The following is a 26,282-nucleotide window of genomic DNA, read 5'->3' as shown; positions in this document are numbered from 1 at the left end:
TTTTCATTTAATGTTTGCGTGATGCTTTTTGCAAACCCGTTATGTGAGGCCCTGGGTGCGTCAGATGCCATGTGTGAGTGAGTAAAGTTGTTGAGATGTGCACCTGTGCCATATATAAGTCCCCCTCACTGCTGTGCTGAGTCTGGGCTTTTGCCAGAGAGAGAGCACGACATTGCCCTGATTGGGCAGCAGGAAGCTTCCCCGGAGGCATCTGGAAGGTGGCCATGCTGTACTTTTCATCTCTGTCACATTTAATTCACTGGAAATGTATTGATTTTTTTATATCCTCTGGTAGAGACCGGGGACAATCAGTGTCTATTTACTACTATTCAGATAAACCAGGGACTAATTTCCAAATATTTTAAGAAATGACTCATTACTCACAATCTCAACACAGCTTTGTTGTTGCCTACAAAACTCAACTGGTTCTACTACCTCAGGGAAGGTCTATACTGACGCCTGCTGGTCAAAAACAGAAAGTCCTCAATGTGGATTATCTACCAGAATCTTGAGTTTAGAAATGATAACTTCACTGTCTCTGACATACACACTTGAGATTTGTTATTGTCACAGACAATATAGAAATAGCTTCACATAACATCCACTTTATACTGTGAGGGGGAGCAGTGCACGCTTGCCTTTGCAGCAAGAAGACAAGGCCCTCTCATACCATAGACTTTTAATAATGTAAATCACAGAAACAGCACTTGATCGAATCGAATTTAAACACTTAAAATGACATTTTCATTCCAAAAACATTCATGTCGGGTCTTTTTTTAAGCAAAGTTAGTAACATTTCTATCCTTTCATCCTTTTATCCTTGACGACCAGTTGAGGAAACTGTGTCTGATACAGTGGCAGGTGTATGAATGCATATTATGTGCAATAACTGCACCGCTCGCAGTTCGGAAACGGGCGCCGTTTTACACCATAGGGTTAAGACTTTTGCGACATTTGCAACAGTACAGCCAATGGCGCACAGACCAGAATACGGCAGTAAGAAGAAGATGGCGCAGGGTGGTGATGATGCAGAGCTACTCAAGGAGAAGGCGAATAAGTACTTTAAAGGTAACTTCGTGCACTTGTCGCGTCCGTGGCTCTTGACGGTGTTCTCGAACCCATACAGATGCGAGCGTTTTTACGGGAGCATACGTTTGTGGCGTGACACGCTGCAGGCGAAGCCGGCCGCTAATGTTAGGCTAAGCTAACATTTCCTTTCACCCCAGAAAGCATGCTAGCTGTAATTCCCCATTCATTGGATTAGCCGGTTCAAGCTAGCGCCACAACATGTGAAGTCACGCCGTCCACGCTGTTCTTGTGATGGGAAACACGCCGAAATCTAGTGACTTCTCTGAATACACGTTCCACCACAACGATCCAACGATCCGAACCATTTACTCGCAATGCCCTCGTGTAGATGTGTGTGAGGTGCAACTGTGGCAAAAACGTGTTAAGTGTACTCTGTTTATGGGGCTATAACGACGTCTAATGTAACGTCAAAATATTAAGGTCGCGAGGATCATATTCTCAGTTTTAAAATAAATTAAATTAGAATCGAGCTAATTTTATAACTGATGAAATGACCGATATTGACATTGTGTGTGTAGCCCATGTGTGCACGCAGTCTATTTTTTTTTTATTCATACACATAAACTGTCTCTTCCAGGACATTCAACCCATCTTTCAAACTCTGTTTGGTTTTCATAAACATTTTTTTTTAAATGTAATATTTAACATTTGAATATAAAGACTTACAGATACACATGATGATATAACTTGGTATTTGAAATGACATGTAATATTCCCAACTACATTGAAGATACGATTTACATTGTTACAGCAACAAAGACAGTAAAGACAAAGATAATAAAACATGCATTACCAAAAAATTTACAATATATAAAGATATCAACACTGAGACTATAAAAAACGAGTTAAAATAGACACACATTTGTCTTGGGCATTACGTTTGTTATATCCTATACATTTTTTGTATCTTTTGAATATTTTCATGCATTGTTTTCTTTTCTAACTGGGTTATGAGTTATAACAAAGTCTTCCTTTCTTTGAATGGTGAAAATATTTTCCATGAAGCACATACTCGGAAATCAATAGCCTCTAGTGTATCTGTTTATCTTCTTGACTTTATTTTCATCATCATCCCCCCAGAAGCAGAAGTATAGGTTTATACTTCTGCCTACGCCCTTTCAAACATGTGACCAGAAGGAAATGTAAGTGCATGATGTAAAAAAAAACATTAAACATGTTTGAAATATACAAACTAAATTTAAAAACGAAGCTAAAATGAATCCCCCCTTATACTCCTGAGATCACTTACACTGATATTAATCCAATCAATCCAGCCAATGCGCACAAGCAGGATCAGTGTCTGCACATTTACTGTTGTGTTCAACACACTCTCAGCACTGTGTTGCCTGTTACAAGGGCACAACTTAATGCTTAATGTCACATTGTGCTGAGCTCCCACTTTGGTCAAAGAAATGTTATTCTGAAAAGTTTCTCTTGGTGCTCTGTCATTAAGTTAAAGAACATTTTGGCTGCCTCTTCACATTCGTGCAAAACTACTTGTTATGTTAGTGTTCATGTTCCTGTATGTTGAGTTTTGGGCTTTCCAGACAGGTTGCAGCCAGTGTGGCGAGTCAGAGCAGATGAAGAATAAAGGTTGTCTGTTTTAGGTTTATTTCCTTTTGCTTGAGCTATTTCTGGTCCGACTTCAACAGTTTAAGTTTAGATTTTGACACATAGTCCCATTAAACAGTTTATTATAAAACTAATTTTTCAAATCACCATGACAACCTCAAAAACTGCCAGCCAATTACTTGTTTGATTGCTTATTAGAAAAATATGACAAACTATTTTTTACAAAGGCAGATATATGATTTTAACTGTAAACATACTGGTATAAAATCAAATCAAATGGATGTGTTAACTAAAAGCACCCAGTGAGCACCTATCTCCCTAATCGTTAATTAATTAATCTACATCTACAGAAAATATAAGTAAAAAGCTGTCTTTTACTTTTTGCTTCTCAAAGTTAGACAAAATGTGGCCAAAAATAAAGCAGGTAATTCCTAAGTAGCATTTAATCTACAGGTGCATTCATGTGTAATGGCATAGGTAGAAACCAACGTTATAGATTAATTTCAGTCATCAGTACTTCCTCTTAGCTGAGTGTATTTGCTTTATACAGATCTGATTATTATTAACAGTAACACAATTTGTCTTCTATGTTGAGTGGGAACAAGAACAGCTGCACACAGTACATGATCAGTAAAATTTCTGCAGATTTTCTATCCTATATTGCAGGTGACACTGAACAGACCTGGCTATTAAATTCACTAATGGGATTATAGGATGATTCCACTGTATCTCATAAATTCACTCTCAACAGCCTGAGAGTGAAGTGTGCAGAATTGTCTTGCGTTGATGATGTTGGTTTGTTTGGCCCGGAGCTGAAGCTGAAGTATCGCATATCAGGACTGCTGATATGGTAACCTAAGCCCAAATGACATCTATGAGTGTGATTATTGTTACATGGTGATACAGCAAAAAGGTTTTTCCTGGATTTACGGTCAAACCTTTTTTTATTTAAGTACATCCACAGTGAATCAGTAATGACTCAGAGGCCACATCACCATCTCAGACTGTACATTAAATATTTAATTAAACCACCAATAATCATCCACAGGACTGTGGAATTATTCATCTGATCTTTCGGTATTAAATCAACCATATTATTTATTTATTTGTTTATTTGTTTGTTTGTTTGTTTGTTTATTTCAGTCATGACATTTAGATCACTCATCACACATCAGTGTAGTTTACACAATACACATAACCGAAAGGGAAAGTGGGAGAAGCAACAGCTTATCTAGTCCCGCCCCCATTATCAACCTACATTACATAATTATTCTTTTCTTATGATATTTGACAAAGAAAAACATGTTTCAGCATCAGGTAGCACTCGGAGATATAGTCTAGCTCTAGACAGTCGAATCAGACTCAATGTACATGTGTCCATGATCTTCCGTCACGAGTGACAGTCTCGACTTGTTGCCTGGCATATTCCACTTCCCAAAGTCACAAAATAATCCAATCAGTAGAGGTCAATGCTTTGTTTTTTTTTCTGCTGCCATTGTTTGCCGTTGGTATGAGTTAAATGTATCAGTTTTCTAAGGATTGTTCAAATAAACAATCAGTCAATAAAAGGAACATAACAAAAGACCCACAGCAAGATTTTCCATCAGCTCATTTTGTCTTTGACATTTGTATTTCAGATAAAGACTATGACAATGCTATCAAGTACTACACAGATGCCCTGGAGCTCAATCCATCCAATGCCATCTACTACAGCAACCGAAGCCTGGCATACCTGCGCACAGAGTGCTATGGCTATGCCCTGGCAGATGCTACGAAAGCCTTGGAGATAGACAAAAACTACATCAAAGGATATTACCGCCGTGCCACGTCCAACATGGCACTGGGCAAGTTCAAGGCTGCACTTAAGGACTATGACACGGTAAGATATGAACTACATACTAGCATTTTAGCTGTTTATATGAATTTATACAGGCTGTGCAAAGTGCACACTATATTTAAATGTTTTTCCCCTTGATTTCTCCCAAAAGATCTTTCCCGTTTCATCTGTTGAACTGTCAACAGGAGCTTGGCTCTTCATGTTGCCTTAACAACCACAAATAAGGATTAACTGCTAATCCAGCCATGGTGCCTATTAGATCCAGTGTATCGGCACTCATACCACAGCAAAATTGGTGTCTATTGTTGTTCTCATTACAAGCTATGTTAAATATACCAGCGCTTTGACAACAATGACCTTTAGAGCTTAGCCATCACATGCCACATGAACTTGACCAAGCACCATGACAACAGAAAGTAAGACTTAATACCATGAAGCTCTGTAGGGTTGGAACTAAATTTATATGCATTAAGATTCCTATTGTAACTATGCCCTAGAGGTAACATATTTAGGTATATCAACAGCAGTATGTGACTAATGATCTTTATTTACACAACAGACATGGCAACTTGTTTAATAGTTGATTACATAATACAAAAATTAGAATATTTCACACCTAATATTTACTTTAAATCAGCCTCTGTATTAAATGTATGTCTTTTTCTTCCTCCGATTACAGGTAGTAAGGGTTCGACCAAATGACAAGGATGCAAGGATGAAATATCAGGAATGTAACAAGATCGTGAAACAGAAGGCGTTTGAGAGAGCCATCGCCAGCGATGAGTTAAAAAAGTCTGTCGTTGATTCTCTGGACATTGAAAACATGAGTATGTTTCCTTTTGTTATTGGATTTTAACAGAAGTGTTTTCTGTAATCATAAGCATCATGCTGTGTGTTAATAGAAACCAAGGAAGACAAAAGGAACTATTTTTTATTTTGTTTTTTACTCAACTTGAGATGATCTTGTATTGCAGCTATTGAGGATGACTACGTAGGCCCCAAACTTGAAGATGGAAAAGTCACATTGAAGTTCATGAAGGAGATGATGGAATGGTTCCAAGACCAGAAGAAACTGCACAGGAAGTGTGCTTATCAGGTAAAACACATTCTTAATATAAAGTGACTCTACACTCACTGAGGAGAAAAACAGCTCTATCTGTGATGACACCAATTTTTTTTTCTCTTTCAGATTTTGGTACAAGTTAAAGATGTTCTGTCAAAGCTACCAAGTCTTGTTGAGATCACATTAAAGGAGGTGAGCTTGTTTGCAATTAGGTCAAGAACACTGAGAGCAACTGTATGCTCTTGTATTCAGGAGATGGAGTAGCAGCACATCAGTGAATAAAACAACAAAATATTCTTAATTTATGGTAACCCGTTTCTCTTTGCCACAGACAGAAAAAATAACCGTTTGTGGTGACACCCATGGGCAGTACTTCGACCTCCTCAACATCTTCAAGTTAAACGGCTTACCCTCAGAGAACAACCCCTACGTATCCTTTCTTTGCCGCTAACAGTCACACGTCAGGTTTTTTGTGTCCAGTGTTGTTACCCTACCTGTTTGTGTCGTTCTGAAAAATGTGTGCGTCACAGAGCTTAACCACAGAATTCAGCTGTTCAATGGAGACTTTGTGGATCGCGGCTCTTTCTCTGTTGAGGTCATTTTCACCCTCTTTGGTTTCAAGTTGCTCTTCCCCGACAACTTCCACTTGCTTAGAGGTGAGAACACACTGTGTCTACATTTAAAGCCTGTGGATGCATGGGTGAAATCCAGATGTACTCTAAGTCCTGTCTATTTCACGTTAATGCGTCACATTTAATACAGCTATTTGTTGGCCACTTTGTGCACATTTGACTGTTATGTTACTGTGGGATTTGCTCTCGGTTACATCACCTGCATTGTGCCGATTCAGACGCACTCAGGCTTCGACAGAGGTGACATTCACCCTGTTGTAAGTTGATGTATCATCAAAAATAATATTGGAGACATTATTTTTTTGAAGGTTGAAATCCTACATTACGTCGCTTTGTACAGGCTTATACAACAAGCTCTTTACACCTGCAGGTAATCATGAGACAGACAATATGAACCAAATGTATGGATTTGAAGGGGAGGTCAAGGCCAAGTACACAGCCCAGATGTTCCAGCTGTTCAGTGAGGTCTTCCAGTGGCTGCCTCTGGCCCAGTGTATCAACAACAAAGTACTGGTAAGTAGATGTGAAGTGAAATATTATAATTATCGAGATCAAATGGATTAGCAATGTATTTTGTTGCTCTCCAGGACCCTGCACTTTAAAGATGAGTCATGCAAGTCAACTATCCCCATGATAGAATGTGAAGAGGTGGTGATCAGTATTTCTGTCTGTAATCATTTAGTTTCCTGAGCTGAACTTGTTATATGTTTTAAAATGTCTTAGCAATCCGATTCACCCGGTAGTGAAGTGTAGCCCTATGATCTTTGTCGTTTAATTTGATTAGTATTATAACTTCGTTTTGCCTGTACTTCAAGCATATTAGCCTGTATTATTTTCATTTTACATTAGGTTCTTTTGTTTGTTTGGCTCTTAAACTTCAAGTTTAATTTTCACCTGAAAAATGTCTTTACTTTAGAAAATGGTTAAAAGCATTGTAGGGGGAAATGGATGATAACAATAGCCTTGCCTGAATTGTTTTGGTTTACAATCAGCATAATATAGTGTTTGTTTCCTTCAAGTATATGGTGACTTTCTGATTACAGTAGTGTATGTTATAGTGTGTGTTTTAGTGAAATGGACACCAAACATTTTACCAACGACTGCTGTTCATTTGGAATATGGCTGATATTCTGTGCCGTTACACACAATCTTGTCCATCTCAGGTTATGCACGGTGGGCTGTTCAGTGAAGATGGCGTCACATTGGATGACCTCAGGAAGATTGAAAGGAACAGACAGCCTCCTGACTCAGGTTGGATCAGACGCACTATCAACTGGATTTAAGAAACAGAGGAAGAGAGTTATATTTCAATATTGCTCTTCATTTTTTATTTTGACAGGTCCAATGTGTGACCTTCTCTGGTCAGATCCACAGCCTCAGGTCAGTCCCCACTCATCTGGTCTGTTTGATATTATTCCATGTCTATAAATATTGTCTTCCATAGGCTGTCACTAAAAGAACATCAAGTTTTTTTTTCAAATTTAATGACATGTTATTCCAAACATGTTGGCATTATTTATTATTACTCTTACTTGTTGTGTCCTGTCTGTGATGCCTTTTTGGCAGCTTTGTGATTGTCCACACAGAAAATTCAAAGGGATATCTGAATCTTTGATAAAAAAGAGACAGCCTTACCCTCCACCCATGTCTTGTATTAAAAGTTTGAAGTTTGATCTTATTTTGTTCTCTAATGCAGAATGGCCGGTCGGTCAGCAAACGTGGTGTGAGTTGTCAGTTTGGGCCAGATGTGACCGAGCGCTTCCTCGAACAGAACAAGCTTGACTTCATTGTGCGGAGTCATGAGGTCAAAGCTGATGGCTATGAGGTTACTCACTCAGGGAAGTGCATCACGGTTTTCTCAGCTCCAAACTACTGGTATGTGATAATGCTGGTTTACTTGTAATTGCTGAGTCATCCATTGCTCCCAGCTTTTTGATGCTAACTATGGTGTATTCTGCCTTCTCCAGTGACCAGATGGGAAACAAAGGAGCGTATATCCACCTCAGGGGATCAGACCTCAAGCCAGAATTCCACCAGTTCACTGCTGTGGTTAGTGTCCTGTCCCTTCACCTGTATATTCATCAAAACTGTCCACCACTTGTTTGGAAATTGGATTTTCTAATGTTAAGAATGTTTTTATTTCTAGTTTAGTAATGTACTCGCCACTCTTACAGTTATAAAACATGGTGCTTTTCTTTTTTATTCTTTTTTGCTTATAATGATGCACAACAGGGTATGTTTAGATAAAGCTGTAGTAGGCAGGATCACTGGAATCCTGTATACACCCAGTGCCAGTCCCATCCCCGGATAAATGGAGAGGGTTGTGTCATGAAGGACGTCCAGTGTAAATATCTCTGCCAAAACAATGTGGATCACTGAAAAAGCAGTTGCTGTCTCACTTAACTAACTGTAATGCTTCTGCCTTTCCTCTATCAGTTGTGATGTAAATCACATAACTCACTGTCATCACAGACACAAAAATAAAACACTGCTATACAGAGAACCACAGATGTATGTGGAGCTGATGGGCTTGGTCTTATTGAAAAGTTGCACACAAAAGCTCAAACTAATAAAGATAATTACTATTTACTTAACATAGCAATAGGCTAATTATCACTTGTCAGGATGGACAGCAAATGTTTTAAAAAGCATGTTCAAGTGTCCTCTAATGTTTTTCCTTCCTTTTATTCTTCTGTTACAGCCTCATCCGAATGTCAAACCCATGGCGTACGCCAACACGCTAATGCAGTTGGGGATGATGTAGAGTCTGTGACACTGAGTATCTCCCGTCTGACCTGAACCATCCCAGCCACATCACTCCCTCCAGTGCTCAGACATGCTTTTATTCATGCTTGACCTAAGGGATCCCTCTCCCTGACAGACTTCCGCTAGTTGTACGCAGAAAACATTCAGTGCAGTTGAGATGGGAAGAGAGCACTTGTACCAGCCCAAGCCCAGTCCAGAACTGGACACGTCCCGTCATGTTATTGGTTACAACTGGAAAACCCCATTGTCCATTTGTCTGCTCATGTGTTTGATCACCGAGTCAAGAAACTGACCCAAATAATTTGTGACGTGTCCCCTCTGAGCTGCGTGGCTTTTAATTATGTGACATTACTCAGCAGATGGGATTGTGTAGATGGTATGAACCAAAGATCTGCGATTAAAATGATTGTTCAGTTTTTACAAGGACCATCTTGTGACTCTGAAACCTAGCATTGTACTGTCTGCCCGTGTACACAGCTGTGAGAATTGTAAGCTGGGTTTGGAGCAGCATTTTGATCAGTGTTTCTCAAACCATCCTACAGTATGTTGGTCATTTTGTTTTACTGTCAAACCTTTCCCAAATTGCAAATCATGACATTAATGATCCCAGTCCAGAAAAAGACACGAGTACTCACTCATGTCTTTGTGTACAATCTTAAAGGTGCTGTTTGCCATTAGTGGTGTATTAAGCTGGTTCAGTCATGTAGCTGGTTAACACTTGTTTTTGCACTGCTGCATAGCTTCCTGCCGAGGAAGATACTGCTGCTCTCCATGTTATTCACCCCCGACTGTCATTGTGCCACTCACCGGGCAGCTCTCGCAGTCTCCTCTCCAAAGTAGCTTTGGTGTAAGGTAAACACAAATGACACCTGATCACCGGTGACTTATGACCCTCCACTCACCCGGCCCTCCGTAATGTGGATGTCTCCAGTACACAAATGTCCACAATGGAAATCCTGTCTTGAAACGCACAGCTACATTGTCCTATGGCCCTCAAATTTTTAGAAAGAAATACACTGATGTGTATGTATATATACTGTATCATTTAAAGATTCTGTGTAATGTTTGGAGAAAATTATTGAATAAAAAAAATCAAGTCCTGTGATTTTAGGAACAGACTGATATCTTTCTTTCAGACCTTGTTTTGCAACAGGGTTTTATGTGAATGGATGTTTGCAGTTTGAACTACTCAAGATGGTGTTTTTTCCCAAATACTTTTTTGTTAGCAAGAACAAAGATATGGTTTGCAGAAAAGACAATCACAAAAGCCAGGAGATTATGAAAGTAATGCACATGTGTTTTGTTTTTAAAGCCCCTCCTGTGCTCCCTTAGAGTGTTAAATGCCAAGTAGAAAGATCCATCTATAAAGTTCATTTGTATACTGGAAATGTACATTTAAACTAGTCATTTCCTGCCCTCTAGTGGCTGTAAATAGCAACCACGAGTGGTCCTGATCACATTAAAAACACCAAAATACCATTATAGAGTTAAGTGATAAATATATCACATCTGCTAACACTTAAGGTACGTGCACGACCATTTTCTCACAAATACTAAAAAATTAGCTTAGCATAGCATTACATTGAATATAGTTTTCATAAGGAAATGGACATTTCATAGAAGAGCAGAGATAAATGCAACGGTTATTTGGTATATAAAGGTGTAGCATAAAAAGCCACATTTTTGTTGTATCGCCTCAATTAACAAGAAAGTTGAATGTCACTTCAGTGTGAGTACAGTCCGATGACATTTTGGGACAATATTGTGAATTTTGTTGTCTGTGCGTCTTCTGTAGTCTAGGAAGTGAAATGTAAACAAAAGTACTATCCACCTACAAATTGGTGGTGATAATTAATTAATAGGCAACATTTATATTTAAAAAAAATCCATATTTACGTGGTTTTATCATGAGATCCAACTATACATATAGTCCCTAAATATGGCAAAGTCCTCTATGCATTACTAAAATCAACCTTACAAACGGAACACCAAGTATTTTTATTTTGTTTATTTCAAGAATGTTGCCTTACAGTGTTGTAAGTGAAAAATGTTTTTAAAACAACAACAACAAAAAACCCAACAAAAACAAACTTGTTAGCGGTTAGCTATGGTTAGTTGTTGGACGTGACCCCGTTGAACTCAGATTCCCACAATCCATTGCGAGCATGTTTGTAATATGACCGCCTGCTCGTTCTGCTGACTGCTGCCCGGCTGCAGCTAACTTATTATTATGAACACATGTACGCTGAATGTAGGTCACACGCCACCTAACGACACCACAGTAGAACTGCTGACACGGGGAGTCTCACTTCCTTCCTCGGACGGGACAGCACAGGTCTCGTCTTCCCTGTTAAAGGCGAGGTTTGGAACCGTTGTCATGTGCTGAGTGAACATAATGAGAACCGCTGTGTTGTGAGCTCCTACTACTTCGCACAGTTGCAGCGAGGATGGCCGGAGTCAGGACAGAGGTTCTACACAGAGTCACCGCCGCCTGCGTCCTGACGCTGTGGTTCAGCTGTTCACACGTGATCGCGCTCAAATCACAACTTTTCACCAGGCTCGGCGTTTCACCTTCTTCCACTGAGACCCCCATCAACTATCAAACACTTTACTTTAACCAGAAGGTGAGTCTGGACAACTTGTTATGCTTAAATGTTCAGTTTTTCTATTGAAAACGGCGTATAACTTATCACTGGTTAGTGTGACTGCTTCCTCTTTTATCTCTTTCACTTCACTTCAAATTACATGATCGTTTAAAGGGGAAATTTAAGTAAAGGTAAAGTAAAGGTGGTAATGGTGCATATTGAATGGAAAAGAAGTCCCCTTTTTTGATATGAATTCACATTAGGTATGAAACAGGTGTTAAAAGGGAGCATGTAAATAGGGCCACATGTAAAAAGAATTGATTAAATAAAACAGCATGAATTCTGAGACAAGTCACAATTCTGAGTTTAGATTTTAATCTCAGAATGCAGAGTTTCTGATTTTAATCTCAGAATTCTGAGTTTCCGACTTTAATCTCAGAATTCCATCTTTAATATCAAAATTCTAACTTTAATCTCAGAATTCTTTCTGATTTAATCTCAGAATTCTCTCACTTTAATCTCTTAATTGAAATTTTTAAATTGGGCCCCTAATACTTTTCCATATTATTGATCCAGTTGTTTCAAATAGCAATAAAGATATTGGCAAACTCAGAATCACAAGAAGTATAATTTTAGTATGTGCATGTTACTACTAGGGCTGAACGATTTTGAATACATATCTAATTGCCATATGATTCACGATATCAGAGGGAATGGTAATATTTTCATCGTTATTCTCATTGTCAATCAAAAAACACATTTAATATGTGTGATATTTGTGCAGATCTATGAGAAACAAAGATGTTCCCTTCAGTCTGTAGAATAAAAAACACATTTTGGCTTTGACAAATATTGCGATTTCGATTAATTGTTCAGCCCTAATTACTACAAAAATAACAAGAAAAAAGTAACAGGATTTATATCTAATGTTAAGATGTGTCAGACACAGCGCTGCATACTTGAAATGCAGCGCAGTTCAAGTATCATGATTGCACAAGCAGGATTATGTGTTTTTCCATAATGAAACTGATATGTGACTATTATTTGTTCACAACTAATCCACAACTTGCCATCATTGTTTTCCCTTTACTCATACACACACGCACCAATTTCTCTTTTTAATGTGTTCTACATACTTAATGCTGTGGAGGTTGTTTAATGTGTTGTGTCTACAGACAATAGACGTTTCCCTCTGGCTTCCTGTAGTGAAGGGAAAAACCTCCACAATCAGCTCTTGTTTTTTTTTCCAGCAGGTTTGTAACTGTCCCTCCTCTTGGCCGCCTGCCTAAAAAGGTCTCTAGGGCCCAGTGAGTCTGAAACACTTTGCCACCCGATCCTCTTTCAGCTTTTCCATTTACCATTTACCATTACCTCTCGGAGCGTCGGATTGCATGTTGAGCGCATGTGGTGCAACGCCAACACACCATCACGCTCGGTGACGTGTGAAGCTGACTCACACGATCACAAGATGGAGCTTTAGTCTTACTGACTCTTCTGTGTCTGCAGTCACGAGTCAAGTCGTTCTTTTCAGTGAGCTGCTTCAAGTTAATCTGTGCCGTCATCACCTGCAACACAGGCGATTATTGTGTGTTTAGGTGCTGCTTTACATCAATTATAACACTATTTTTATTTGATCATTTAGACAAACAAATGCAACCGTAAGTGCCGTAGCATTATCATAAATTCACGAACGAGTATTTGCTCAGATAAGCTTACGGCGCTCGTCGACTTCTTAATAAATTTATGCTCACAGAGCAAAAAAAGCTTAGAAAACCTTTGTTTTACTGTTTCTTTCATTAAAATACTATAGAAGTTTAAAAGATTGATAAAACCAGCAAAGGTCTGACTGAAATAAATAATTTAGTTTTTGAAGCAAATCTATGTTAAGATCCTATTTAAGATTGTTGTCAAATACAGTTCCTTGTATGACTTATAGCCTATAAGTTATTGAACTTATCCACTTAAAGGACACCGTGTTTTATTGTCATTTAATCTGTCTATTATGTTTTGGATTTACTTGACTTCACCAGGAGAGTCAATTGAAAGCCAGTTCTCATTTACAGTGACAACCTGGCCAAGAGGCAGCATTAAGAGAGGCAGATACAAGAGAGTTACTGCATTAAAGAAAACAATATTACAACACTACACCATATCATACCACAGGAAAATAAATACAGAGACATATATTTAAAAAGCTTAAAGCAAGTGCATCATCTTGGACATTTAATAATCTGTGTTTCCCAATGACAACTTGCCCCAAAAACAACAACAACCAAATATTTACAGTCATAAAGGAGCAACTTTGAACCTTCTTCACATTTAAGAAGTTGATTAATGTTCACATGTTTATAATGCTGACGTCTGTAATGAACTTCATAGTTTTTCCTCATCATTTTTGCTTCACATCCTGAAATATTGTGTCTCGCTGTATCTAGCTTTAAGTTTCTAACTCCGTTGGTCACTGATGTCCGTCTCCATTTCTGGGAAAGTTCTCTCCCAATCCATGTTTTTAGTCACTGGGAAAAACAACACAGCATCTAAGTTCATTAAGTCTACTAAGTTTTTTGTTTTTTTTAAAGAATTTGAATTAGGGCTGAAGCAATTAATTGATTAATCGGTTTCTAAATCAATCGTCAACTAAGTTTATCTGATTTTTCAGCGTCTTAAATGTGCTTTCTTTGCTCCATATGACAAATAAATCATTACAACTGAATCAGTTTGGTTTGTGGACAAAACAAAACATTTGAGAACATTAACATTTCCAGGTTTGAGAAACACTGATCCACAGTTTCTGACATTTTTCTGAACCAAACGATTGCTCGATTAATGGAGAAAATAATCAACAGAGTAATCGACTATGAAAATAATGGTTAGTTGCAGCCCTAATTGAAATAAGATACGAATATACACTTTTTTAATGAAGTCAAAAATACCCAAATACATTACAGTTGCAGATTTGAGAATATGATCATGCTTTTAATAAATGTAATATCTTTGTGTTTGGGGGATTTTTAGAATTAAATTGATTCAGTGGCGCATCAGATAAATTGACAATGCTTCAGTTGCCGCCCTCAGTGTTATATTTAGATACTGTCCACAGTGTTTGGATTAGGGGACAATGCTTCACACCTGGCCCAGCCCACAACATCCTGCCAATCTGACAAGAAGATAAAGAGCATTTCCTCCCATCTCACACCCATTGTCTTATCTCATATGTCTTTTTTTTTTTTTCAAAACCAATTATCAAGAAACTCTGTTTTTCTTTTAACAAGTCCTCATAATCCTCACAAAGTTTTTCAGTTTGCCGCGGTGATCATCATCCATCACGTTGCCCTTTTCTAACTCTCTGCGGGAGAAGCGGCTGTTAGGAGAGCACCGAGTGATCCAGCACAGTTGTCCAGAGGAAATCCTCTTGACTGCATTTTGCCCGCAGACAATGAATGGAAGTGTCCTTTAGCATCCTCCTAATTAACTGCTTTACTGGAGCTCCTGCTGTGGTCGTTTCCCTCATGTCTTATAATTTCCGAACAACAGATGCAGCTCTCTTTCTTTCTCGTGGAACAGTCCACACACACTCGCACACACGCTGAGCGGTGCAGCACACGCACAGTGTATTTGGACTGTGAAGTTATTGCCGCACACGAGTGCTGCGCGTCGCGACCACATGGGGGCAGTAGTCGTCAGGGTGTGGATCTGTTACAGGACTAATCTCCCACGTTTTGTGATGTGCATACTGAGTGGGGTGCAAGTGATACAATATTCATCAGGGATCCGTTTGACAAAGCACTCGATATATTCAGCCACTTCACTTTGTGAGTTTACTTCTCGCTTGTTTATTTGCAGGGTTATACTGTCAAAACCTGCCATTTAAAACCTGATTTTAAGCGTGCGCTAAGTGTGGGACTTTATAGACGTATAATGATGAAAACTAAAGCTGATTTTGCTGCTGAACTTCTCCTTTTAAACTCCCTCTCTTAATTGTCCCCCTCTCACACGTAGAAGCTCTGCCAAGCTCTCAGCAGTGCAGGCTTCAATAGACACACTGAGGTCTCCCAGAATCTTTTCGCTGTCATTGGCTCATAAAATTGTTGCTTCTTTTGTTTCCACTGCGGAGGGAAGAAAACAAGGAAGAGAGGCAGAAGGGGGGAGGGGGTTGGGGTTTAAAAAATAAAACAGAAACATTTTGTATTGAGTGCCAGGGCCTGTGCAAGGGTTGGCCAAACGGAGCGGCATCATGGCTTTAATGTGAGGTTATTGTTAGTAAGTTAAAGAGTACAGGACATGAAGATGGCCCCACAGTCCCCCGAGGTCAGATGAAAAGGATAACTGGAACTAATGTGACATCCTCCTAAACTGGCTCCAACATATTTTAATACAAATTGGGGCTAATTATTCCAGAATCCAACATCAGGCCTGTCATTTGGAAAACACCACAGTTGGCAGCGGACCATGTGTCTGCTGATCCCGCCCACCTCAGAGCGGCTTCATGTGTGGACTCCTTTTTTTTTCTTTCCTCTTTGTTGGTTTGTCGGATCAGTCCGAGGTGTTTACTCGCCTGTAACATCAGCACTGATAATGTTGTCATTTGCCTGTAAAGACACTGAAGGTTACCTGGCTTATTTCTACTGTAAAATGGAGTCGTCGAATAAGAAGCTAAAGGCTCTAAAAACGGTTTGAGTTTGAACGTAGTATTTGAGGTTATTTCATATTGAATCTGGGATTATTTAAAGACTTTAGTTACTTTTCCTCATAATGGAGATTCACAGTATTCACACTGTCGTGCTGTCCTGATATTTTACATCATGTTCCATTTTCTACATCATGTTCTTGTTAATGTGGTTAAAGTGTCCTCGCTGCAAAGTTGCAGCGGCAGTTTGCTTTATGGCTTGAATAAAAAAACAAGTTTACTTCCGTTTTTAACTGCACGGCTGTTGGGCATGAACGCATAATGTCCTGCACACCTGACTCAAAAAAGACATGGAATGAACAATTTGCTGAAAACCGTGTCAACAATAACCAAAATGTTAAAAGCCTCACACAGGAAGAGGAGATCACAGGGTCTAGAATATGAAGATGAAGATGTTTCTCTATTTTTGATGTCATTTCATTGTATTCAAAACCAACAAGAGTTAAACAGCCGCAATTAATAATAAATCTTTTCTTTGTGTACTTTAAATACTACTAGGGCTGCAACTAATGAACATTTTCTTGATTAGTCGAGTGGTCATTTGGTCCATAAAACGTCAGAATATTTTGGAAAAATGCTGATCGTTGTTTCTCAAACCTGGAAATGATGATGTTTGATGATTTCTTTGTTGTGTGGAGCAAAGCAACTAGAAAATATTCACGTTTAAGAAGCTGAAAAATTGGAGAAACTTCTTTTTAATAATGCATAAACATCTCACACTGATTAGTCAATTATCAAAATAGTTGATAACTTGAATAATAATCTTGTTATTGTACTACATACTCACTGTGCTACTTGTGTGGGCTCATTTGTTTGACTGTGTCATTTAAATATACAATGAACATTAACACTTGTAGCCCTTTTTGAAGTAGTTTCCCCATAGGGTTTCATTGTCTATGAACATATGGAGGATTATAATTTCATTTTTCTTGATGATTTTGTTTGTTTCAGATTGATCATTTTGGATTCCTGGAGGATGGCACGTTCAAACACAGATACCTTGTGGCCGACGAGCACTGGAAACAGCCCGGCGGACCCATTTTGTTCTACACCGGCAATGAGGGCGACATCACCTGGTTCTGCAACAACACAGTAAACATCCCATCTGTCGCTTTTATATTTAGTCCGCGCGCAGTCGTCCTCGCTCTAACGCAACACCTGTCTTTGTTTTCTCATCAGGGCTTCATGTGGGAGATTGCGGAGGAGTTGGGCGCCATGCTGGTTTTTGCAGAGCATCGTTACTATGGAGAGTCGCTGCCATTTGGACAAGACTCTTACAGCGTGAGTGGAGACGCAGTGTCACACACAGATTAAATCTGCATAAAATCTGAATAAATACATGTTCAGGAATGGGTTTGACCGGGGATAAGTGATTCAGGAGGTGTAGACATGTACAGTCTAAAAGTCTAGTTCTCGTTAGTTAAAGAAGTTGGAACATATGGAAAGATTGAGTGCCAGATTAAAGGGAAATGACAACATTTTTATGGATGTTTAGCTGCCTCTGATGGATGACTTGCCTAAGGGTCATCCTGAGGGGAAAAGCCACACTGGATTAGATGTTTGAAGAACTGAAAGTAACAAGTGCCTAAATGTTATTTGACATGTGTCGTACATAATTTGATCTGTTGTTGTTTCTTTTCTTAGGGTTTGAATTGTATTGTATGTGTACACACGCGTATAAACACATTTTTTATTTACTATTATTAGTATTTTATTATTAGCTTTGATTCCTTTATGTTTGTGCACATTTGTTTTATCTCCCCTGGCTCAGAGTGTGTTATTAATTCATGTTCATTTACATGATTACATGTAGAGCTGAAACAATTACTCGCTTATTAATCGATCACTAAATTAATCCTCAACTATTTTGACAATTGATTAAACGGTTAGATGCTTTTTTCATTATTAAAACAAGATTCCTAATTGTTTCAGCTGCTTAAACATCAATATTTTCTGGTTTCTTTGCTCCACATAACAAAGACATCATTATAACTGACAAACACTGATTGACGTATTTCAACGTCTTCTGACATTTCATGCACCAAACGATTACTCGATTAATTGAGAAAAGAATCCACACATTAATCGATTATGAAAATTGAAAAAAAAAAAATAATTAAATGCACCTTCCAGAGAATGTGTATTAAAACCTTTAGATGATGCCAGACTACTTCATTTGGGAACAATATTTTGTCATTTGCTTTACAGGACAGCAAACACTTGAACTTCCTGACCTCAGAACAGGCCCTGGCAGATTTCGCAGTGCTGATTGAAAACCTGAAGAGCTCTTTACCTGGAGCTCAGCACAGCCCTGTCATCGCTCTCGGAGGTTCCTATGGAGGGATGCTCTCCGCCTGGTTCCGGATGAAATACCCCAATGTTGTTGTTGGGTAATACTTCACTACTCTGAGAATCTGATGACCATGATCTGTAGGAGCATGTTGTATTATGTTTGCAAATCATACTAACCCAGATAGGCACTGTCCATATATAGTTACAGTAGTACAAATACTCGTCCCATAGTTCAAATAGCCATATAATACAAATGTATACTAGTACACTTTGCATGTAGTACAAATATGTACATGTCATACATATAATGCATTAAAAAAATACAGTTCTTAACAAATGTATTAGACAACCACCCAATGTAAGGTTTTTAGTAATTGGTAATTATCAAAAATCCTTTTTTATGTTTCTGTAATGGTTAATACACCAGTATGGTGTATTAACGCTCTTTAACCGAAATTATATTATTTTTATCCATGATTTGAAAATATTAATAAAGCACGTTATTATTTCTGGATTAAGAAGTCAAAGTATAGTTATTTACTTGGATTCCTGAACAGAGAGATTAGTTTCTATGGTTGAATTAGTTTCTGACTTAGACAGTTTATTTGCTAAACAAATAACAATAACATGTTTTTTAAAGATTCCGAAAATAAATATAATAAATTTCTCATTTTTATGGCAGGTGGCCTAATAAAGTTGTGAAGCACTGTACGCACAGACATGTACTACAAATATGTACTGTAACTCCGGAGTATAGTGCATACACACACAGCGTACATGTTCATCCAACTGGTTATTGTATTTCACACCATATGATTCGTACGGATTAAAAATGAAAAGCAGGGTTGAGTGGACAGAGTTCTGCTCCACTGTTTCTAAAGATAAATGTCTTAAATAAGCACCAAACGTTGCTTTAAGCTCACACTATATTTTACACCGGGCGTCACAGAAGTGTGACACATTATCAGTGTCTCTATTGAATTTTGCACTCTGGAAACACTCTGGTCCTCCAGCAGACATCTCGCAGGAATGTTGCTCTGGGAGAAGCGAGGATAATGGACTGAGACAAAAATGAGAAATGGTTTTTCCGTCTTGTGTTTCAGAGCTCTGGCTTCCTCTGCTCCAATATGGCAGTTCCCTGGTATGGTGCCATGTGGAGACTTCTACAGAGTCGTCACTCAGGACTTTGCCAGAAGTGGCTACAACTGTGATGCCAGCATCAGGAAGTCATGGAAGGCCATTAATAACATTTCTTCTACTGGTAAGTCAAACATGAGTCTAAACTGTATTATGTCTTTCTTTCTTTTTTTATCATTTCAAATACAACTTGAAGTATTCACAGTAATAAATGATCTCTTGTCCACGGGTAAGCCTCTTGGACTGTGAGAGTTTCTGTCCATATGGTTTACACAAGCGTCTTCATGTGAAGCCTGAAATTAGACAGCTGTTGTTAAAACCTGTCGTGCTACTGGGCGTAAACTCCACACAAAACAGACTGTGATAGAGAATAAATGGAGCACTGTAATTCATATCTGAGTAATTTATTAATTTACTTGGATTTAAGTGAAGAGAAAGCTTTATTATTACATCATCTGATACCAAAAGTATTTGAAATTTCTGTCAGGTTGCCAGCCCAGGTTAAAAGTAATCCTTCTTAAGCATTACACGAGTTTTGTCTCTCATTTGCATATGGAAACACATATTATTATCATATTAACTTAATAAGTTTATGTAATTGATTTGATTATCAATCAGTTTTGAAGGTTAATGGGTTAATTCAGCGATTCACCAAAGTGTGGACCGTGCCGCTACTGCAGGTCGGCAGTGAAAGGTCATCAAACATAAAGAAATAATAAATAATCAAAGTTTAAAATTGCTGTGAGATATGTACAATAGATTTTAAGTTTTAGTGCGTAACTTATAAGCAATAAAACAAAGCCTTCCTTGGTGTTTGAATTATGTGTTATTTTCAAGTTATATTTTATGCTTATTAAAGGCTTTTTTCATGTTGATGTTATTGTGAGATTTTATGGGCAATTATCCATTGTCACCCAGTCAACATTTCAGTATTTGCACTCAATAGTCATTTGTTCATTTTTAATTTGTGAATTGTTGGTGGATAATGACGCACTTTGTTGTGAAGCTAAACCTTTCAAATGTGACAAGGAGCGCAGCGGAAATAACCACATGTCTGTGTTAAAAGATACGCAAGTTTAAAAAAATAAAATGAAGACTGATTATTAATCTGGGAATTATTCATTCTAGTCAGCAAGGTGTGATTCGAGGTGTGAACTAGTAAAATAAGTATTGTTCCAAGCTGGCAACACTTATGTTTGAGGAAAAGCCTTAAAATAGGTCTAGAAAGCATTAGTGAATAATTGACAGACCTGATGAAGCTGTATAAGTAACAGCTAATTAAGTGTTTTCAAAGCAAACTTTGATCAAATCTCAGACAAGATCTCAAGAGGATAAATAGTCCACGTGTCACAGACTGTAGGTTTTTAAATGTCACTGCACCCACAGACGAATCATGCACTGGAGTAATATCAATATCTCATAACACGTAAACAAGCTGCGGCGCAGCACGAGTGTTTGTCGTCATCAGCAGTTTGAAAAGGGGAAAACATCACGGTGTTGCAGTGAGACACGAGGGATTGTTGACAGTTTGTTTGTTGTGTCGCTGTTTTAATTTGAGATTGTGGACTTAGAGTTAAAAAAGATAATAATAATAATATTTGTTTATAATGTTGCAAAATGCGTAATCAGAGCAAATAATGTTAGAAACCAGATGAGGCGTTTCACCTGAGCAGATATAAGAAGGAAGAGACAACAGCAGAAATGTGATTTTTACGTGATATTTAAATATGATTATAATTATCTATAGTTATTTATGGTCACCTGACTTCTCTGTCATCTTGTGCATTTAGAAATGAATGACTAATGTGGTAACGCCAATCATTCTCTTTGTGTTTAGCCTCTGGTCTTCAGTGGCTGTCAGAAGAGTTCAGTTTATGTTCTCCACTCAAAAGCAAGAGCGACGCTCTCGGCTTCAAGAACTGGCTCCAGGAGACGTGGGTGAACCTGGCGATGGTGGACTATCCCTACGAAGCTAATTTCCTCCAGCCGCTGCCTCGCTGGCCGATCCAGGTATGACAACGACCACCGGTAAATCTCTGTATCGAAGAACCAAAGCCGGATTTTGTACGAAAAGACACAACATGAGCCTTTTTACAGACGGATCCGTATCAGAGTTTAAGTTTGACTATAGGGACATTTTATAGGTGTTGGAAATGGTGTCACTTTAATTAATGTGTGTTTAACCTCTTTACAATGATCATCTCAATGTTAAAAACCTTTAGTGTACACAGATGTGGCTTTACAGGCTATAATTTAAAAACAACGCATAACGTCAATCACATCAATCACAATAATGTAATACTAATCGTGGAGATCGTTTCAGTGTGAATGGTTTTCAAGAAGCTAATGCGGCTGTTGCATTTGTTTTGAAACACTTTTACTAAACTGTCAGAGAGAGAAGATGAAGAACAGGATCACATGCAATCGACCTGTCTCTTTCTTTCACTTACCAGCTGCTTATGCCGTCTCTTAATTATCTTTTAAAGCCATATCTATAATTCTGGACATTCTATTTTTATTCTTAGCCCCCAGACGGTCATAGCATGTGCACGTGGTAACAACTCTTTCACTGAGGCTTCTTTATATCAAGTAAGAATAACAGAGACGGTTTACAGAATCCTCATTGACACTGTTCAAACTTTCAGTGTGTGCTCATTGTGTTGGTTTTACCATGATATTACTTTTGTGTATGAAAACTACACCTAAGTACATGGATTTACTGCAAAATATCAAGCCTCTGTCACATTTCTTTGCCGAAAGGGTGTAATTACGACATCTTAGCAATCATTGTCAATATTTATATTACATTCACATGAGTCCATAGATCAATTTACTCATTAATATGAACAAATCTGTATCGATTTCGCAGTTGTTTTCAAAAATGTCCACATTTTAATTTCTAGTTAAACTGATTAATTTGCTTTCTTTCTTTCTGTCTTTCTTTTTTGCAGCTTTGCATTTTCCGTTTGTCTTTGCTTAAGCACCTGAGTCTGAACCTGACAGCCCGCCTTTAATTGAAATGAATGTGCGTTTCACTCAATTGTGTTACAAGTGTTTGTTGTGGTCTTCCAGTGCCTTTGTTTACAACAGCTGTCAATTAGCTTCATTAATATTCATAAGGACGGCGTCTCTTTTAGATTTTCAAAAGAGATATTCTTTAGGCGAGCAGCTACAAGTAAGCCACCATTCTTTTTTTCCCCCACTCGCACACTCCGTCAGATCTCTGAGGTGTTCCTCTCAGGACGCTCACATTCGCCCAGTGCAGCTCACAAGGCCGTTAAACAGTTGTTCACCACTCTCTTTTCAATGGAGCGGTAACAAATACTTCACTTAAAGTTGCCAAAATTAGAAAAACAATCACTACAATCATGTAAAAAAGTGTCATCAGCTTTGTGTGAGAGCAGCGGCTGTTTTCCGTATAGGCTGACTGACTTTGGTGCAGCGTATTCTCCCGGTCTCCCCGGAACGTCACGTGCAGAAACCAAACTCTGCTATTGACCCGGGCTCTGTGGTCGGTCTCTCAGTAGCCCCTCCCCTTCCCTGCCCCTCACACGGCACTCACTGAATAAAACTTTTCACAAGACTGATTTTTCATTTTTTTTGTTATTTGTGTATCATTTAGCGCCTGAATAGACCTGAGCTCATCACATTAAATGGAGCAAATACAAAATGGCCATTTTGAGTTTTCTCCTGGCTCTTTGCCTTTTAATGTATGCGACCCCTATGGGTGGTTTAAGCAGTTTAGGCAGTGGGTGCAAAGAGGAGCTTTTTTAATGACAAAGCTAATGTGATTATGTGAGTGAGTGTGAGAACTGGGTATTGTGGGCTTAGAGGGGGAAAATCTGTTGGCAGAGATGAATGTATAAGCCTAATCCTATCTGAAAAGTAAGGAGAAGATGCTTTGGAGCAATTGCAGTTTTTTTTTCTTTCTTTCGTTTTTCTTTTTTTTTTTTTTTACGGTATAAATCTTTGGTTGGACATGTCTGTGGCCCTCCTCATCCATCGACCACCAACTCCTCCCCAGCCCTCAGACAAAAGCCTTAGTAACAGACTCCACACTAGCGCAGCTCCCCTCCAACTCCCAAACAAGAAAGCCCAGTTTCCCTGCCTCACAAAGAGCACAGAACAACAGCCACGGCCAACTCTGCCGCTGCAACCATAACAACACGCAGAAAAATAAGACAAAAGCTCAAACTCAAATATTTAACGTCCATGCCATCACCTCTGAGAAATCAACCACGGTGAGACAACACGGTAGTAACGCGGGCAAGACCTCTACAACTTGAGTCGTATAGATCACTGGAGTAAATGGATGTTTTTGCCCCCTGAGCCAAGATCAGAGCCATAAATTCTAGTTCATTCCAGCGAATTTCATATGCAAATCAGGCGCCACCACTTTTTATGTGGAAAAACACTTAACCGGCCACAAGAAAGCAATCTTCAATCTTGTAAACAACTTGGATAAACAGCGCCTTCAGAAAGTATTAGTAGGCCCATTTACTGTTGGCATACAACAAAATCCAGATTGTTATCCAGATCCACACCAAATGTGATCTGTTCATAGGTGTCACAACTCACCATACACCTGATCTCTGTATCATTTCATGTGTTCCATTTTTCAAGGTGGTGTGCAAGTATCTCGGTTTTGACTCCACCGTGTCCGACGACCAGCTGCTGCACGGTGTCGCCCAAGCAGCAAAGGTCTACTATAACTACACTGGCAGCTCTCCCTGCCTGAACACTTCTCAGACAGCCACTGGCAGCCTGGGCTTCCTCGGCTGGACTTACCAGGTGTGGCGATGCAGGGATCATTTCTCCCCTGCTGCATAAACACATGTACAAACAAGTCAGTGGGCAGCTTTACCTTGTCTGAATGAATGTGTGTCCAATCCGTCTCCCCCCCAGGCCTGCACAGAGATGGTGATGCCCATGTGCACAGATGGCGTCCAGGACATGTTTGAGCCCGAGGAGTGGAACTTCCAGGCCTTCTCCGATGAGTGCAATGCAATGTTTGGCGTCAGGCCGCGAGCCGACTGGGCAGGCGTCGTCTACGGAGGGAAGAACCTCGCCTCCCACAGCAACATCATCTTCAGGTAAGCACTGCCAGTGTCATTGTTGAGTTTGTTTGGTTCACTGAGCTGTTTTTTAAAAAAAAAAAATTATTTTATCCCTCAAGGTGAAATTAGTTTTTGCTGTTGGCTGTACGAGAACGATTAAAGAAACACAATACACAAGGACACAGAACAACTTGAATAAGAACTCTGGTCAAGAATCCCTCAAATGGAACAATTCTCATCTTGTAGTTTTCACTCTGGAGAGCCTGTGTCACAGTCCAGACGGATGAGTGTGTAGTGAGATCAGTTAATGTCCTGATGATTTCTGGCTTTCATTTCTAACAGAGGTTACCCATGTTAGGGTGAGTGACAGTTTGCAGCTGCTTTTTTTACTTAACAAATTTAGGTGACGTTTTAGTTGTCTCTGCGTTGTCCTTTTTGAGACATGACATGAAAGTGTTAAGTTTAGCAAATAAAGGCATTTAAAAGCAGTTTTCTAAACAAATATTTTTAATTTGTGGATTTATGAGTTAGATATGGTGAGTCTGTAGTTCCTGGTTTAAATCCAAGTGTGTGTTGAGTGAGTGATATCTTTGTTTCCTCCCACAGTCCAAACAAGAAGATGGCTGTGATTTGTCATGGTGTTTTTTTTTTTCGCACATTCTCAGCACACACGTCTCTGTTGTTGCATTCCAGTAACGGAGGACTCGATCCGTGGTCGGCAGGTGGAGTGACTTTCAACATAACAGATTCCCTGGTTTCTGTCGTGATTCCTGAAGGAGCTCATCACCTGGACCTGCGCTACAGCAATGACTCCGACCCCCCCTCTGTCCGCGCGGCCCGAGCGTTAGTGGTGAAGTATTTCCGGGAGTGGATCAAGCAGGGGTAACGACGCACCTCAAACAGCACAATCACGCTAGCGTGTCTTGAGAAGCCGTGGTTTTAATTTGATTGACATGGTGTTTCCCAGGGAGCTCAGTCCATCATAAGAGCCAACGTTTCTACCTTTTTTTTAATCAGTGTTGATCCTTTTAACATGAAAATCATTCATTTGTATATAAAATTTGACAAATCTTGATTTATTTTTTTGAAACACTTTAGTCATGTTCCCTGCTGGAGTATCGGTTTACACTTAGTTGACAAACTATGCATTTAAATCAGTTGAACGATGGAAAGGTACAGTGTTATGGCCACTGGTCACTGCCATGTTTTACTAATCTAAGGCACAGTGCTTTATATGACAAACTACATATAAGTACCTCATACATCCCCATTTTAAAAATCCTGAAAAGCATTTCTCACTTCAAGCTCGTCTTTTGTTCTCGTTACGTCATTATTCCTTGTTTATCTTCTCGCATGCTTCTTAAAACGTCTCACATCTGTCTCAGGAGAAAAGGCTGACACCAAATGCTGAATCAAGAATATTGTTTTTGTTTTTGAAGACTTTTCACAGAAGTTCTTAATCTTCTATGTTTGTGTTAAACAGACATTCTTTTTATTTTTTTTTAAAAAAAGGCTGTCACACTTCCACCAGTGAAACTGATTAAAAGCTACAAATCACACTGTCA

General features: G+C 38.9%; 2 protein-coding genes across 2 annotated transcripts; both read left to right on the top strand.

Annotated features, from left to right (window-relative positions):
- Positions 1-956: 956 nt before the first annotated feature.
- ppp5c (protein phosphatase 5, catalytic subunit) lies at positions 957-10,069 on the top strand. Its single transcript, XM_044033040.1, has 13 exons — positions 957-1,068; positions 4,299-4,540; positions 5,178-5,325; positions 5,473-5,594; positions 5,688-5,753; positions 5,893-5,991; positions 6,112-6,217; positions 6,564-6,706; positions 7,357-7,444; positions 7,533-7,573; positions 7,890-8,068; positions 8,161-8,242; positions 8,895-10,069. Exons 1-13 carry the CDS (start codon positions 972-974, stop codon positions 8,955-8,957), a joined length of 1,476 nt encoding a protein of 491 aa, XP_043888975.1. The 5' UTR covers positions 957-971; the 3' UTR covers positions 8,958-10,069.
- Positions 10,070-11,202: 1,133 nt separating this feature from the next.
- Positions 11,203-26,282, top strand: LOC122773475 (prolylcarboxypeptidase (angiotensinase C)). The gene is made up of 9 exons (XM_044032200.1): positions 11,203-11,583; positions 17,183-17,323; positions 17,411-17,512; positions 18,440-18,621; positions 19,627-19,784; positions 21,498-21,670; positions 24,284-24,451; positions 24,566-24,753; positions 25,411-26,282. Exons 1-9 carry the CDS (start codon positions 11,407-11,409, stop codon positions 25,601-25,603), a joined length of 1,482 nt encoding a protein of 493 aa, XP_043888135.1. The 5' UTR covers positions 11,203-11,406; the 3' UTR covers positions 25,604-26,282.

This window comes from Solea senegalensis, linkage group LG8 (genome assembly GCF_019176455.1).
Source record: "Solea senegalensis isolate Sse05_10M linkage group LG8, IFAPA_SoseM_1, whole genome shotgun sequence".
NCBI lineage: Eukaryota > Metazoa > Chordata > Actinopteri > Pleuronectiformes > Soleidae > Solea > Solea senegalensis.
This window is presented reverse-complemented; position numbering and strand designations above follow the sequence as displayed.

What these genes read in the sequence shown, in the direction of transcription:
- ppp5c (XM_044033040.1), top strand. Translation starts at nt 972, where the DNA reads ATGGCGCACAGACCAGAATACGGCAGTAAGAAGAAGATGGCGCAGGGT. An exon ending in TCTGGACATTGAAAACATGA is followed by an intron (nt 5,326 to 5,472) that starts GTATGTTTCCTT and finishes CTTGTATTGCAG; the next exon opens with CTATTGAGGATGACTACGTA. An exon ending in CCTCAGAGAACAACCCCTAC is followed by an intron (nt 5,992 to 6,111) that starts GTATCCTTTCTT and finishes CACAGAATTCAG; the next exon opens with CTGTTCAATGGAGACTTTGT.
- LOC122773475 (XM_044032200.1), top strand. Translation starts at nt 11,407, where the DNA reads ATGGCCGGAGTCAGGACAGAGGTTCTACACAGAGTCACCGCCGCCTGC. An exon ending in TTGGACAAGACTCTTACAGC is followed by an intron (nt 17,513 to 18,439) that starts GTGAGTGGAGAC and finishes TTTGCTTTACAG; the next exon opens with GACAGCAAACACTTGAACTT. An exon ending in CACAGCAACATCATCTTCAG is followed by an intron (nt 24,754 to 25,410) that starts GTAAGCACTGCC and finishes GTTGCATTCCAG; the next exon opens with TAACGGAGGACTCGATCCGT.